Source organism: Chelonia mydas, chromosome 9, assembly GCF_015237465.2.
Source record: "Chelonia mydas isolate rCheMyd1 chromosome 9, rCheMyd1.pri.v2, whole genome shotgun sequence".
Lineage (NCBI taxonomy): Eukaryota > Metazoa > Chordata > Testudines > Cheloniidae > Chelonia > Chelonia mydas.
Window position 1 is genome coordinate 2,205,889 of NC_057855.1, and position 16,327 is coordinate 2,222,215.

Below are 16,327 nucleotides of genomic sequence, written 5' to 3' on the forward strand. Positions count from 1 at the left end.
TTGCAAAGCTGCAGCTCTATTTTCTCTGCTGAGTCATGAGATTAAAGGCTATTTCAGTTCTTCTTTAGGAGGGTTTCATCATGCTAGAGGGCAAGCTCACCTCCATCAGCTCAGCAGGTAGTGGCTACTACATCCAGCCAAACAAGGATGCTGTGCTCTGGTGATGTCAGCTCACACAAATGCTTGCAGGTGCACACACATTGCTGACTGGCTTCCATCTCCCTTTCTCCCAGCTCGTGTGCACCCCGACCTTCTGGAGAATCTCCATGGTGATAATGCTGCTGGTCACATTTGCTGTGTCCTTTGTTGTAGAGGTGAGAGCCTGTGTTTAATTTCACCTTTAAGATTGTCCAAATAGCAAAATGGGTCTGGACACTCCCCACTCCCTTGTCACTTGCAGAATTAATGGCAAACGCTTTTACAAGGGGTGAAAGGAAGGACTCGGTTGCACGGTGGAGTTGGAGGTGGCATTCGCGGCTACACAGGCTCATAGTGCCAAATGCTGTGTCTGTAGATGAGCCCGTTCATAACCAACAGTCTCACGCCGGTAGGGCTGCTAGGAACAGCCTACAGCAGCCCTGGGCTTGGGGGGCACATTTACTACTACAGGGGTCAAGAGGAACTGTGTACACCCTCCACCTCCTCTGCTATCCTGGCCTATGCACCACAGTGCCCAATTGGCTAATTATGGACTATATCCCTGGCATCCGGCACTGGGCAGGTCAGGCACCAGATGGGGGGGACTAAGGTCTGAGCTGGTAGGGGGACTCCCGTGCTGCTAAGAATTTCATTCTTCCCCTCCCTGCAGTAGCTTATCGGCAGGGCTCTTTCTGCAGAGGGAGCCCAACCGGCTCCCAAAACTCCACAGTGCGTTCTGGGGAAGGATGCTTTTCCCAGGGTGTTAGCTCTGCATATCACTCCCATATGGCAGAGGTCCCTGCCCCGGCTCAACCAAGCATGGGAATATCTAGAAAAGCAGCGCTCACTGGGATCCAAATGTCCAAACCTGGCAGTAGGCTGCTGCATGCCAGCCTCAGCACCTTTCCTCATGAGATGAGCTGCCGACACTGGGACCATTGCTTCTGCTGGGTGCTGGCCCATCTCTCAGGGCCAGAGAAGGGTTTGGATTTTCTTCCTCATCTGCGGAGTTTTCCACTGAAATGCTGCAGATTAGCGGAAGGAAGGGAGGCAGCTCTCATTGAGAAGTCAGACCTGAATGGTCGTATCCACAAGGAGGGACTCAGCCCCAGGGGGCTGGTTCCTCCAGAAGGCGGCTTGTGCCCAGAGGTAGGCATGGGGCAATGTCCTTAAGCAACTACTGGTTACTGGTGAGTAACTTTCCATTTGCCCACCATGGACACATCCAGCTACAGCTTTACGAGCTGCAGAGTCACTGCAGAGAGCGGTGTAGGGCAGGCGGTGAAGAACACCATATCCTGCTGAAACTGCAGAGGCCACCTAGATAGGTTTGAATGTGATCATCCAGAGTGGGCTTTGACCAGAAACCCCCCAACTTAGCTTCTCAGGGAAGCTGTTTATGTGAATTATTCATAGGCTGGCGATCCCTTCTGGTTTACAGCAGCAGAAGTTAATTGTGTGCATGCAGAAAGCATGAGATTCCTCCTCTGTAGAGACAATGTGGCTCTGGCTTATTTCCATGCTGGACCCTCTTTCCTTTGCCCCCACACACTGGCTGCACGGCAATGAAGCAGGTCAGTGAAGCTGGTGGGGAAGGGAGGCGAGTTGCAGCTTGAATTTAGACCTATGGGGTATTGAAGAGTTCCCAGCTCCTTGGAGCCACACAGAGTTTGTTAAAGGAAATACACCTGCCTGTGTGCAGAGAGGATGGTTCAGGGTGTTGATCACGGGAACCTTTACTCTTTAGGTCACTGCTCCGTTTCCATCCCAAGTCAACAGTAGCCAAATGGTGTACCGGCAGTGGATGCTGGGAAGCCCATGTGAGCAGCACTGGTGATCCCCCTCCAGATCCTAGTGGATCAATGGCCCTGCTTGGCACCCATTGCTGGCAGCTACCCCAAGGGACCCAGGACTGAATGAACATCGAGAGATGAACTCCTCTCTCACCTTCCAGTAATTAGGCAGTGTGGAGTGAAGCTCCATCCACCACATTGCCAGAAGCCCTCAGTACCTTGGGCTGATTTTCAGAGCTGTGAAGGCCCAGTGGTTTGAGTGGGGTTGCTAGGGTGTAACTAGCGACAGGAGTGCTAGAGCTGAGGGTTTGAAGTGGACAGCCCAGGGTTTGTGAGGTGAGGTGTATCAGCAGGACAGGGTGGGAGAGTTGCTTTCCCACTCCTTGTACCAAGCCTGTCCTGTGGCAGAAGGGGGAAAGCCATGCTCTAGTCTTGTCAGTAGTTCACTCTTGGCCCTTACTTTTGCAGGAGGCGGTCATTGAAAACAGGGCCCTCTGGATGCTGCTCAAAAAGTGCTTCCAGTACCAGTCCAAGAGCCTTCACAAGAGGCTGCAAAGGATGCTGGAGCAGGACTCAGCCTGGCCTCCTCTGAACGAAACCGTCTTCTCAGAGTCCAGGATGATACCAGTGGAGGACAACAGGGTAGCTTACAGGAATCCAGTGTTTGAAAGCAATGAGGATATGGTCTGAAGGAAGTGGCAGGGCAGATGCCCAGGAAAAGGCTGCAGCTGGCCATGAAAGGAGTAGGCCTGAAAGACGTAAGGCTAGAGCTGGGATTGGCCGAATCCCGACACCTGGCTGAACTTCTGGGCCCACATTCCCCATGCCGGGGTCGCTTTGTGACACACCAGAAGCATAACGTGGCCCTAAATCCAGCTCTGGTGGCACAGAGCCAGTACAGCGGTTTCCCCCACAGGCAGCCCAGGTTGTGTGGCACTGCCCCAGCGAGCTGTGGCCGCTGGCACCGGGGTAAGTCAGAGGAGTCCTCAGCCACGGCGCAGGCCAGGGCCTTATCTTGGTAATGAGCAGAGCCAACGCTCCTGCCCGCAGTGCCCTCAGAGAGCATGCAGAACTCGGCTCTTTGTTGAGGCTGGACACAGACAGACCCTCTGGTTCCCTAGCTCCCAGCTTCTGCTGCCTCCTGCTGCCACACAAGACCTCCCCGAGTCCTGGCCTGGTCTGAGCTGTCATGGAAGCTTGGGGGTTGGAAATCTGGACCCCAGCAGTTCAGGGTGTTTGGATTCAGCCCATCACGGTGGTAGACTGGAGCGGTAAGCTCAGATCCCAAACCGGGGACCCGATCACCCACCCAGGCTGAGATGCACGCAGGGTAGGAACAGAGTTGGAGGGACCAAAGGAAGCTTTTCTGGCCCTGGCTCACCCCTGCAGTATGTTAGAGCAGCCTCACAGCTGCTCCGATTTTTGCCTGAGCTGCACATGGCCCACTCGGGGGCTTAGACAGCCAGCAGAGCCCGAGCCCCCTCCAAGAATCACCCAGCCACGGCTGCAACAGGGACAGTGCAGAGCCGTACTACCAGCTTTCTGCTGCCAGGGAGCCTGCTCACACGGAGAATCTTTAACATCTTTGAGGACTTCCGCAACTCAGCCAGGGTCAGGGGCCTATCACAGGCGTGGGGAGGGGGGTGAGGTTCTGTGGCCTGCAACGTGCAGGAGGCAGCCTAGAGGATCCTATGAAATCCTGACGTTCCCTTCTGGCCTTGACATCTACAGTGCAATTAAAAACCCACATGGATGTAGTTTGGAGGAGGCGGGGGGAGGCATTGCCCCCCCAAACAGAAGCGAGGTGTGGGGGGGTTACATGGGGTCATGTACCACTCCCCCCCCATTTCTACGAGTGCCAACCTGCCCTGCAGGGCTTGCTTTGCTCGGCCTGCCGGGGGTGGGAGGGGGTGAGAAGAGGGGCTCTGTCCTTCCCACGCTGCACCTCCCCCACAGCACATTTCGGCTTGTGGGGAGCAGAGGGGGTGGAGCGGTCCTAGTGCCCCCCTGTTTCCTGTATAATGGTGAGTGCCCACGGGGTGGGGGGGGGAGCAGGGCAGGGGTTAGGGTGGTGTGGGGGGAAGAGACAATGGGGAAGGGGGGTGGGCTGGGGGAGAGGACAGAGGGGAGAGGAAGGGGGAGGGGATGGGGAAGAGAAGGGGATGCGGGCGGGGGGGGGAAGCAGTAGCCCATCAGGTGGTGTCCCCTTGGTGGCAGCAGCAGCCCCAACAGGGAGGCGGCCCCAGCAGCACCAGGGCAGCGACATGGCTGCAGCAGCCGGTGCCTGAGTGGCTGCCAGCAGCACCTGGGGCCCCCCCGGTTAAGCCGTTCCGTCCCCTCCAGCACCGGCAGCCCGGGTACCACTGCAGGCGGGGGGAGAGAGCCAGTGAGCCAAGGGAACCGGCTTCAGTGTGCACGTCTGCGTGCTTTGCCCCCCCCCAAATACAGTGGTCAAATGAGGCCTGTGGAATCCCGCGGCTGGCCCGTGCTAGCTGACTCGGGCTCGCGGCGCTCAGGCTAAGGGGCTGTTTCATTGCGGTGTACATGTCCCTGTGAGGTGAGAGGGCCCCAGAGCGTGGGCTGCAGCCCAAGCCCCAGCGTGTACACTGCACTTAAGTCTGAGCCCCGCGACCCCGAGTCATCTGGCACGGGCCGGCCATGGGTGGCTAATTGCAGTATGGACAGACCCCATGAGTCTATGAGAATCTCCATGGGGAGACTGGAGGCCTTCAGCACCTCTTTACGTTGCCAGAGTAGCGTAAAGGGACCTTAGGGCAACACAGAGTCATACCCCATCTCTGTGTCTGGAGGTTGGATCGGGAATCTGGGTCAGGCCCATCTCTAATAATGCTCACAAATGCTCTTACTCCTGCTGTTCTTTTAAATGATGTAGCTGTAATATAAGACTGCACTTTATTTTCAAATTAAAATCTATTTTACAGATATAAAAACATTGACTCCAGATAGTCTCTCCTTGATTAGTGCGTGTTTCTGGGATTTCCATTTTCTAAAAAACCAAAATCTAATAAAATTGCTGAGATTTGCAAATTAAGTATCCTGTTCTGTGGACTAGAGCAGGCTCCCAAGTGTTCCCACCCAGCCTTGCTCCCCTCCTCCAGCTCTCTTGGTGTGGGCAACAAAGCTGATAAAACAGTCAACGGAAGAGGGATTTTGTTCGCTGATTCATGTGGTTTCACACCCTGCATATTGTCATTCTCTGTGACACTTCAGGAGACTAGGAATTTTTCACACTGATATATCTGAAACACTGAAAAGCCACTTTCACTCTAAAAGGAACACTTGAGCATGAGTGTGCGTGTGTACTCCATCATAGCCCTCTCCAGTTTGGCTTTCACCCCGGCACATCCTGAAACCACTCTCAAAGTCTGTTTTGAGAATTCTTCCTAGCCCAACCTCAGAAGCAGTACTCAATCCTCATCCTCCTTGACGGGCCAGCCGACTTGAACACTGCTGCTGATGCTCTTCTCGAAATGTTGTCCTTCCTTGCATTCCAGGATTCTGACCCATCTTGATTCTTCTCCTACTGCTCCTTCCACTTGTTATCATAGCTAGTTTGGGTAGGTCTACTCAAGCTGGAACCCAGTGCAGACAGACCCTCTGTGGAAATTCCTTAGGGCTCTGCCTGGGTCCCCTTCTCACTGCATAATCACACCTGCAAACACAAATTTAACTACCATCTCTATGCTGACAGTGCCCGGATCTCTCTCTTTTCTCCACACCTGTCTCCTTCGGTCCAGACTAAAATCTCGGCCTGTCGCTCTGACACCCCTCACGTATATCTGAGCTCAAGCTCAGCGTAGCTAAACTACATCCCCTAATCTCCCCACACACCCTAAGCCCTCCCTGATACCTCCTTTATCACCCACCACCATCTGGCCCGTCACTCAGGCCCAGAACCTGGGTGTCATCTTTGATTCGGACCTCTCGCTGTGTCCTCACATCCAGCCTATGTCTACACTGAAAATGTTCCATCGACAGAGTGCCTTGGTCAGGGGTGTGGGGAAAAATTGCCTGACTTCACTGTTATGCTGCCAACCTCCCCCAGTGTAGATGCAGCTACGTCGACAGAAGAGGACTTCTGTCAATGTAGCTACCACCCTTCAGGGAGGTGGGTGATAAATGAAGGGGGCAGAGGGTAGCTCCTTTTATGGACACCCAGCCAGCCAATAGCTATAAAATCCCTCTTAGTAGCTGTTCTCTAATTGCTCTACCTGTAAAGCGTTAAAAATTCTCACTGCATAGGTAAAAGGAAGTGAGTGGGCACCTGGCTAAAAGAGTCAATGGAAGGCTAGAACTTTTTAAAATTGAAACAAGACTTCCCTTTTGTCTTGCTGTTGTTCTCAGGGAGATGCAGACAGGAAGCAGTTATGCTGTGAGAAGCTTGGGCCAGGTATGAAAAATCATCACTATCATACCTAGAAACTACTCATTTAAAACCCCAGCTATGTAAGCAGATCAGGAAATGTCTAGGAAGATGTGATTAGGTTTATCCCTTTTATTTCTTTATGGCTTGTGGATTCCTCTGTGCTAACCCCAGGTGCTTTTGTTTTGCGTGTGACCTTTAAGCTGGACCTCAAGAGAGCTATTCTTAATGCTTAACCCTTGTAGTTGTTTTTTTAAAATCTAGCAAAATTCCCAGATGTATTTTCTTCTTTTTTTATTAATAAAATTTACCTTTTTTCAGAACAGAATTGGATTTTTGTGTCTTAAGAGGTTTGTCCACATGTTACTTAATTAGCTGGTGGCAACAGCTGATTTCCTCCCCCGCCCCCCTTCTCAGCTCTTCCCTGGAGGGCGGGCGTGAAAGAGCTTGAGGGTACCCCACAGGAAGGAATTCCCAAGGGCACCTTCCTGTTCTCTCAAAGGGGTTTTGCACTCGGGTGGTGGCAGCATCTACCAATCCAAGGTCAAAGAAAAGCTGTAACCTTGGGAGTTTAATACAAGCCTGGAGTGGCCAGTTTTAATTTTTAAAGTCCTTGCAGGCCCCCACCTTCTGCACTCGAAGTGCCAGCGTGGGGAATGAGCCTTGACAGAGGTGACGTTCTTACACCGATGGAAAAACCCCTTCTGTCAGGATAGGATATACCTACACTAGGGTCAGATTGGTTCATGAATCTTTCTACAAAGCTGGGGTGAGTTTCTAGTTAGTGACAAACCCTGACACCAGTCGAATGTCGTGTGGTTTCATATCTTGCTATAAGCATTTCCTACAGTTCTGGGTGGCAGGCTAGTGTAGCTTTTTCCTCCAATCGCATCCCTAGATACCCCAGGATCATTTCACTGGAGGCCAGAGCCGCTCCATAATGTCTGAGAAAGCAAAAGAACAAATCCTAAGAACCCATGTACAGAAACGTATCCGCCCCCGTCAAGTGAGTAGGTAGCTGCAGGAACGCTACAGGCTGGGCAATATCACCTGAATTTGTCACAACTGACATTCATCCAGCAACCGTCACCCCCAGGAAACTTAAAGGGCTTCAACAGCTCCGCCAGCTAAAGGAAGAGATCCCTTTACCTGCCTCCAACACACGGCTGTACCCATGGTGAAATGGGGCAGCTGTACCTGGAGCAGGTGAAGGTGGGAACACCGTGCAATGGCTGGGGCTGGGATGTGAAGAAGAACTGATTGAAATGGCAGTGGGGGTGGCAGGAATAGTAAGTTGGGCACCTAAATAAAAGTGGTGTGAGGATGTTCAGCAATGCTGAGCCGGTTGGAACTGAGCTAGGCCATCGGGTCAGTCATTGCCACTGCAACGAGGCAGGGTGGTGTTTAAGGATGGCAGTTGGTTAGGACCAGCGTTACTTCCCATCTGACCCATAGTCCCTATGCTAGCACAGCACCCTCTCACCAGGCTGGGCACGTGTTCCAAAAGGAGTCACCAACCCCACATCCCCCAGCCATCACCACCGGCTCCAGCTAAATCCTGAACTCTGCCTGGGATGTGAGACTCAGGTTCCCGCTGTCACCACCTCCCTCATGTGTCCTTTTCCTTTCCACCTTATTTCTTCTCTCCTCTCTCCCTCCCTTTGCCTTTTTTTTAATAAGAGTCTGGCTTAGCTGGCCAAGACTGTGTATTTTGCAACACTGCTGTTAGCTTGTGACCAGTCCAGCAGCTAAAAGAAGTGCCTGAGACAGCCTGAGGCTGGTACCAGTTTGCCAGCTCTCGGAGCAGCTGATCAGACCATGTGCCATGCCAGGTCTGTGTCTCTCCAGCAGCCAGGCTGCAGGTGGACTCAGCACCAACTCCAGGAAGTGCATTTTCTGTCTTTGTTCTTTCCTTTCCCCTCTCTGTAAGGCAATTGGCTCAGATTGTAACAACAACAGGCCCTGCCCCTCGCAACAAACCTCCCTTTTCAACCCCAACACGACCTGCTAACACCACCTGAAACATTGTCAGAAGGGGCTGGGGTCTTCATTCTACACACCTTCTCCAGCTCCAGGGACAGTGAATGAGGGCTTCGGTTACCAGGAAAGCCTCACTCGGTCAACACTTTAGCAGCACCACAAAGGAACTCTGTGGCCGAGGCGGAGGCAGGGAGAGAATCCATTTCCCCAGCACAGCATTCAACTGCCTTAACCACGAGACCATCCCTTCTCTTTCTGCAATCCCCTGCCCCAATCACCACGCACCTTCCAACTGCTACAACAAGTGAGGCTGTGGGGGTCTGACCGACAGCTGCTTCCTTCGCTGCCCAACCGGGAGCACATGGATCCTGGGCACAAGCAACAGGTCACCAGGAAATACACCTCATCAGGGCACCTTAGTCTGTTTGCCTCTTATAGGCAGCAGGTGCAAAATGTCCAGAAGCCTTCCGGAAGAGAGCCCCCCACTTATGCTCACCTAGGGTGTGTCTGTATGGGGAAATAGCCCAGAAAAGCCATTCTACACTAGCTAGTCCACTCTAGCACCCCAGGGGCACTAGGAAGTGGATTAAGCCCAAAGGCACTCAGTGCGGAAGAACAGTGCCCACTTAGGGAGTTACTGCAGAATAGCTAGTGCACTTGTAATTCACCCCTAGCTTGTTTTGCAATAACCTCCCCATGGAGACATGCCTTAGAGCCACCACACATTTAAAATCTAGGGGCCAGCTCATGCCCAGTGGGTTCTGGATGGCATTGGCGGCAATGCCCTATGGGGAGCAGCGGGAGCTCTTCTGTGGCTTACGGAGGCAAGTGCCCCTTGGCCTCCCCGATGACTAGGGTACTGAGTTCATTACAAGGCTCCTGCAGGGCTGTGTCCCCCACCCCAGCAGGGCTCCCATCAGAACCGAAAGCTGCCTGCCCCGGCAATGGGACCAGTGTGATCTCCCTGGAGGCGAATGCCCACTCCAGTGCCCTGCTATTGCTGGCAGAGGGAGGTGATGGGGTGAGGGTGAATTCATTTATTTACCAGGTTCATTTGGGGACGTTCTCCAGGGAAACATGCCCTGAATTTTTGTGAGGAACAATCTATTCTCCTCACTCAGTGATTATGAATCTGTGAGCTACTCGTGCCAGATTAATAGACCTTGGGGAAGGGACGGTTAATTCTACAACCACTGATGTTAGTTGTTACCTTTGAACTGAGGCTCATTTTATCGGGCCAAGCTGTCACCTGGGACAGCACCATCATAACCCAGCCCAGTCACATCAGAGAGGGATGTGCTGGGTTTCTGAGTCTGTGTTGCACAATGCTCATTACTCCCAAATACTCACATTCCTTTAGCAGCTACACCCCTGATTATGTTTCTTTGGAACGTGTCTCAGCCCCAAGAAGTCTGATTGCCAAGCCAGCAGGTCCTGTTAGGACAGTGAGTCTGCCTTCCCCCAGCTACCAAAGGAGCCTGACAGAACCCAAGCAACTTGCTCCCCATGTCACAGGCATGCAGATGCTGCAGGGCCAGGCCCAAACCAAGGGTCTGAGCAACAACAGAGGGAGCCGTTCAGCACCTGGCTCTTGGTTACAACCCTGGATTAGTCACTGAGGGCCACAGCACGTCCCTGCCCAAAGGGCTTGCCATGGGAGGAGACCAGACTGGCTGAGCTGGTCTCCGGTGTGTTTTGAGGGTTCAGCGCTATGTTACTCGTGGGGTGACTCAAAGAGGGATTTGGAGGTGTGGAGGGCAGGGGCTTGGCACAGGGGTAGGGAGGGTGTTCCAGGATTGAGGGGCAGCTGCCCAGGCAGCGGGAGGCACAGAGACAAGACAGAGGTGGAGGGAGTGGTGAAGCAGGATGAAGGGGTGAGAAGGCGTGAGAGCAGAGCTGGAGGCTGGGGAAGCCCTGCATGAGGCCAGAATACTGTGGGAAGGCCAGGAGCTTACACCTCATGGAAGTGCGGGGGAATGGGTGAGGGAGGTACTCGGCCAGAGAACAGACAGGAACATGGGAAATGTCCTACCAGATCAGACCAGACGTACATCTAGCCCATGTTCTCTCTCCAACAGTGGCCAGCACCAACTGCTTCAGAGGAAGGTGCAGGACACCCTTAGCGGACAGCTGTGAAATAACCTGACCATAGTTTCTTCCTAACCCCCAACAATTTGAAATTGCCTTATGCTCTGAAGCCTGTAGGTTTAGATCCTGTCTACAAACTTTGTTTTGCACTGTTTCAGGTAACTGAGCATGTTCCCATTAGCCACATAAACATCTGTCCCCTTTTGGAATCCTGCTAAATTCTTCGTCTCAATGATATCTATTGGCAATGAGTTCCACGAGCTAACTACACGCTATGGAAAAAAATTCCTTTTACCAGTGAAATCTGTTGCCTTTCAGTCTCATTGGCCCTGCCCCATGGTGTATCAGGAGTGGCTAAATAGGAGCACCTTCTCTGACAGTCATCATTTTGCATGCCCCACTTCATCCCCCTCTATTCATCTCTACACTCTACACAGTCCTAAGATTTACAGTCTCTCTTCATATGGTATTTTTTCCAGGCCCTTGATCAGTCTTGCAGCCTATCTCTGAACGCTTTCTCTTCCTGCTTTACTGTTACTGAGCTGCGGTGGCCAGTCTTGCATGCAGTACCCAGATGAAGCTGCCCCACTGATTTATATAAAGGCATGGTGATATTCTCCATCCCCATCCTTATGTACACTCACATTCTGTTTGCTTTTTTAACTGCACCTGCACACTGAGCAGAGGTTCAACTGACCTGTGCACGTCCTCTCTTGAGTAGTTACAACGAATTTAGAGCCCAATAAGATGTATGAGGTCTGAGTAGTTCAAACTCTCTCTCCCACCATGCAGTATATTGCATTTACTACCACTGGATTTCACCTGCCCCCTGCTTCCCAATCCCTGGCTCCCTGGAAGTGCACCTCAGCCTTCTGCCACTTGCAGTAACCAGAATAATCTTATGTCAGCTGCAAATTTTGCAGCATCACTGGTCCCCCTGCCCACTTTCTTGACAGTGTGTGGGGAGTAATTCAGTCCTGTTAACCCCAGGGTCTCTTTTCAAGCTATACAGGTGACTTCCTGCCTGGGGCTTTGTTAATGTCTAAGTTTGAATGACACCGAACTGCTGCCTCTGGAGTCACATGTACGTCAGACCCAGCTCCTCTCCTTCCACCTCGCATCCATTGAAACCCTCCGGCACACTCCGTTCTTCCAGCATCTTCCAGCACACTCCGTTTTCATTCCTTGGAAAGTCTATAGGCCTCAGTTTGTCACAGGCAACTTCCCTGCTCTTAAAGTAGATTTAATTCCGCCTAGCTCATGAGCCTTGGCTCTCAGAATAGGACCACTCACTGGGGCGACTGGTTTTGGTGGAAGGACAGAAGATGCCTCTCCACCTTGCGGCCTCTTTTGGAAACAGGTGTCTATACGTTCAACAAAGGAGAACAACTTGTGAGGGTCAGGTCGTGTAAGGTCTAATGGGAGTTGCACACAGGCAAGCCAGCAGCAGAATCCATCAAGCCAGAGCTTGCTGGTAACACCTGTTGGTGAACGTGTGGAACTGAACATGATTATTGTTGAGTGACACGCACCTGGCTGCCATCATTGGGGAAGCTGAGCTGTTAGCTTGAGAAGCACTGCTGTAGCTATCTGATGTGGGGGACCGGCTATTTTATTTTCCAGTGTGCGCGCAGACTGGCAGCCGATGGCTCGCAGACCGGCAGCGGTCTGCGGATCACCACTTTGAGTAGCACTGAGCTACAGTACAAAGGAGCCAATTAATTCCCAAGTCAGCAACGGCAGCGGCACCCCTGGGCTTTGACAGAGCACAACACTGCCCCAGGCGGGTGGGGTGAGAAGCCAGGAGAAACCCCCTTTGCTAGAGTGGGTCAGAATTTTTCAGCTGAAAAATTTTCCCATCAAAAAATGGAGTTTTGATTAAATTTTTCATGGGAAGTTTCTCAACAAAACAAAATCTTCTATTTAGTGCCGCACTGAGCTCCGTGGTTTGCGTCTGTTTGCAAACCCCAAAACATTTTTGGTTTTGGTTCTCAGATATTTAGAGGGGGGGGGGGAGGGGGAGGAGGTTCCCCCTTCCTCACCTGTTTCTACTTTCCACCTTTTCTGGTGGCAAAATGGGAAGGAAAGTAGAAAAGGGAGAGAAAATGGGGGTGGGCGGCAAATCCCCAAACTGAAACTAAATTAAAATTTCAGTTCAATATTTTCATTTACTTTAAAATTCCCCATTGAAAATTATCAAAGAAAAATATGTCATTGGTTTTTTAAAACAGAAAAAAAAATTCCAATTTGTCAAACAACCCTAGCAATTCACCCATCCCTGCTGCAGTGCAGCATTCCAGTGGACACCGCCTCCCTGGCAGAGCCCTCCAGGGCGGACAGTAACTGGAGCACCCTGAGCCTGCACTGGGGTGAATCTTTCCAGAACACTGGTGCAGTGAGATCCGGCAGTGGCCTCTGGGCCAGCTGGAGCTAATCCGACCCCAGGCTGGTCTGTTTTAAAAAGAAGAAAGATGCACCTGGCCATGGGTTTCACTTCTCTAACAGGTCATTCACTGATATTGTGTCGGCCTGTTGATTGTGTATGTTCTAGAATGAATCCCTTGGGAAGCACAGAGGCCTCTGGATGTGAAGCACTATAGTGTCTGGACCCTGCCTGGTACCTTATGTTGTCACAGACATCCGTGCAAAGTGCATGTAAATCTCTAGCAAGCCAGAACTCTCCATTCCCATCAGTGGCAGCAAATTGCACTCACCTGGCATAGAAGCATAGGACTGGAAGGGACCTCTAGAGGTTATCTAGGCCAGTCCCCTGCACTCAAGGCAGGACTAAGTATTATCTAGACCATCCCTGACAGGTGTCTGTCTAACCTGCTCTTAAAAATCTCCAATGATGGAGACTCCACAACCTCCATTGGCAATTTATTCCAGTGCTTAACCACTCTGGCAGTTAGAAAGTTTTTCCTAATGTCCAACCTAAACCTCCCTTGTTGCAATTTAAGCCCATTGCTTCTTGTCCTATCCTCAGAGGTTAAGAAGAAAAAATTTTCTCCCTCCTCCTTGTAACAACCTTTTATGTACTTGAAAACTGTTATTATGTCCCCTCTCAGTCTTCTCTTCTCCAGACTAAACAAACCCAGTTTTTAAAATCTTCCCTCAGAGGTCATGCTTTCTAGACCTTTAATCAATTTTTGGTGCGCTTTTCTGGAATATTTCCCAATTTGTCCACGTCTTTCCTGAAATGTGTCACCCAGAACTGGACACAATACTCCAGTTGAGGCCTAATCAGCACAGAGTAGAGCGGAAGAATTACTTCTTGTGTCTTGCTTACAACACTTCTGCTAATACCTCCCAGAAAGATGTTCGCTTTTTTTGCAACAGCATTACACTGTTGACTCATATTTAGCTTGTGATCCACTAGGATCCCCAGATCCCTTTCCACAGTTCTCCTTCCTAGGCAGTCATTTCCCATTTTGTATGTGTGCAATTGATTGTTCCTTCCTAAATGGAGTACTTTGCATTTGTCCTTATTGAATTTCATCCTATTTACTTCAGACCATTTCTCCAGTTTCACCGGATCATTTTGAATTATAATCCTACCCTCCAAAGCACTTGCAGCTTGGTATCGTCTGCAAACTTTGATGAAGATATTGCACAGAACCGGACCCAGAACTGATCACTGCGGGACCCCACTCATTATGCCCTTCCCGCATGACTGTGAACCACTGATAACTACTCTCTGGGAACGATTTTCCAACCAGTTATGCACCCACCTTATAGTATCTCCATTTAGGTTGTATTTCCCTAGTTTGTTTATGAGAAGGTCATGCGAGACAGTATCAAAAGCCTTACTAAAGTCAAGTGTGAAGGATTTCCCAGCATGCCAGGCAAGGGAGGATTAGGCCCACCTAATGAATGAATGCAAAGTTGTATTTTGTAACAATGAAACAAGACAAAAGCTGGCACATTTTTAAACTCCAAGACCTCTGATTTTTGCCTTGATAAAAGACTGTTTTCAACCATGTATCAAACCTTGTGTCAGAAAAAGAATGGACAGGGAACACAAAGTAATATAATATTTATATTCCTGCCTCAAGCTAATACCTAATAACCACCTCTGCAAAACACGGGGCTGGCGAGTAGGAATGGGACAAGACTGTTTAAAATACAATAACTCCTCACTTAACATTGTAGTTATGTTCCTGAAAAATGCTACTTGAAGCGAAATGATGTTAAGTGAATCCAATTTCCCCATAAGAATTAATGTAAATAAGGGGGGTGAGGTTCCAGGGAAAATTTTTTCGCCAGACAAAAGACTATATTGTATATATATATACACACACATATACACAGTATAAGTTTTAAATAGACAATTTAACACTGTAAAATTTAACAATTTAACAGCAATGGTGATTGTGAAGCTTGGTTGAGGTGGTGAAGTAAGAGGGTGGGATATTTCCCAGGGAATGCCTTACTGCTAAATGATGAACTAGCACTCGGCTGAGCCCTCAAGGGTTAACACATTGTTGTTAATGTAGCCTCACACTCTACAAGGCAGCAGGAATGGAGGGAGGGGAGGCAGCATGACAGAGAGAGACACAGACACACACTGTGTGTGAGAGACGCGCATTGCCCCTTTAAGTATGCTGACCCCACTCTAAGTACATTGCCTTTTTAAGTAGATCAGCAAGTTGAGACAGCAGCTGCTGCCCGCAAGCTCCCTCTGTCCTGAGCCCTGTGGTGTCTTCCACCCCCCACAGCTCTGTGGAGAAGGGGTACAGGAGTGGGGGGCAGGGAGACACTCCGCCCTTGCACAGCAAGCAGGAGGCTCCTGGGAGCAGCTCCAGGGCAGAGGGCAGGAGCGGCACATGGCAGTGGGGGAGGGACAGCTGAACTGCCCGGCAATTGATCGCCTGCTAGGTGGCTGCCACACAGCGATCTTAGGGGAGCTGATGTGGGGACTGCTGGCCCACCCTGGCTCCAAGCCCCACCAGCTCGCTCCAAGGGGCTGCTCTTCCTGCAAGCAGTGGACAAAGCAGGTGGCTACTAAACAACATTACAAGGGAGCATTGCGCAACTTTAAACAAGCATGTTCTCTAATTGACCAGCAACGTAACAACGAAACAACATTAACCGGGATGATGTTAAGTGAGGAATTACTGTAATGATACATGCAGAGCCGCCCTGCTGCTCCTCTCTTGCCAGCAGAACTCATGGAGGGTAACCCCCCTCCAGGTCCCTGCTTTGCAACATTTCCCACTGAATGCCACTTGCAGGTCTGAGGGTCATCGGCTGTTTGCTTGACCGCACATAACACATCCAGCTGTACCAAAACCATAGTTCTGTACAGTGCTCTGAACCATGGGAAATTTGGATCATAACCACATCCCGGCTTCCTTGCCTGGGCCACACCAAATCCCAGACTCAAACTTTGGGGGAACTCTTCTTTTGAACCACAAATGGAGACTTCTCTCCAATGAAATGAACCCGACTTCAGTAGCCCAACATCTCCCAACTTCGGGATCCAAATCTGTGTCTCTCTATGGACGCTAATTCCCTCCAATGCCTTGTCCTTACTGATCTGCTCTGATTTCCCTTCAGTTTGTCAGCTCCTGTTTGGTTCTGAGGTGCCCAGAACTCTAGGCGGGCCCAGCAGGAGGCATGACTCACTTGCTCCCTCCCTCATTTTGCCTTTGGTGGTGTCACTTTAAATGGTAATTTTCACATGACTGAGCAAAATAACACTAGATGGGAGAGGCGTGCAGGAGTTGCATAAGTAAATACCTGAGAGCTTTACAGGCGAGAATGGATTTCCTTCCTGTGTTGCCAGTTCAAAAACAAAGGTGCATGCTCGGGGATTTTTAGAGGCAGTGGATAGGACCATGGTGAGAACTAACTGATGTCCTGAGTTCAAGTCAGTAGCAGCATCCGAGACCTCTCTTCCCAGCCAAGAGACAACTCCCTGGAGTGAAACTAACCCAGACTG

At 50.8% G+C, this 16,327-nt stretch overlaps 1 protein-coding gene across 1 annotated transcript in view; it reads left to right on the plus strand.

Annotated features, from left to right (window-relative positions):
* ATP13A4 (ATPase 13A4) overlaps nt 1-3,959 on the plus strand; it is a 65,088-nt gene extending 61,129 nt beyond the window's left edge. The window contains exons 29-30 of the mRNA XM_007069023.4: nt 234-314; nt 2,400-3,959. Coding sequence (XP_007069085.2) covers nt 234-314; nt 2,400-2,621 — 303 coding nt within the window. The 3' untranslated portion in view covers nt 2,622-3,959. The remainder of the gene's footprint in view (nt 1-233; nt 315-2,399) is intronic.
* Nucleotides 3,960-16,327: the final 12,368 nt, after the last annotated feature.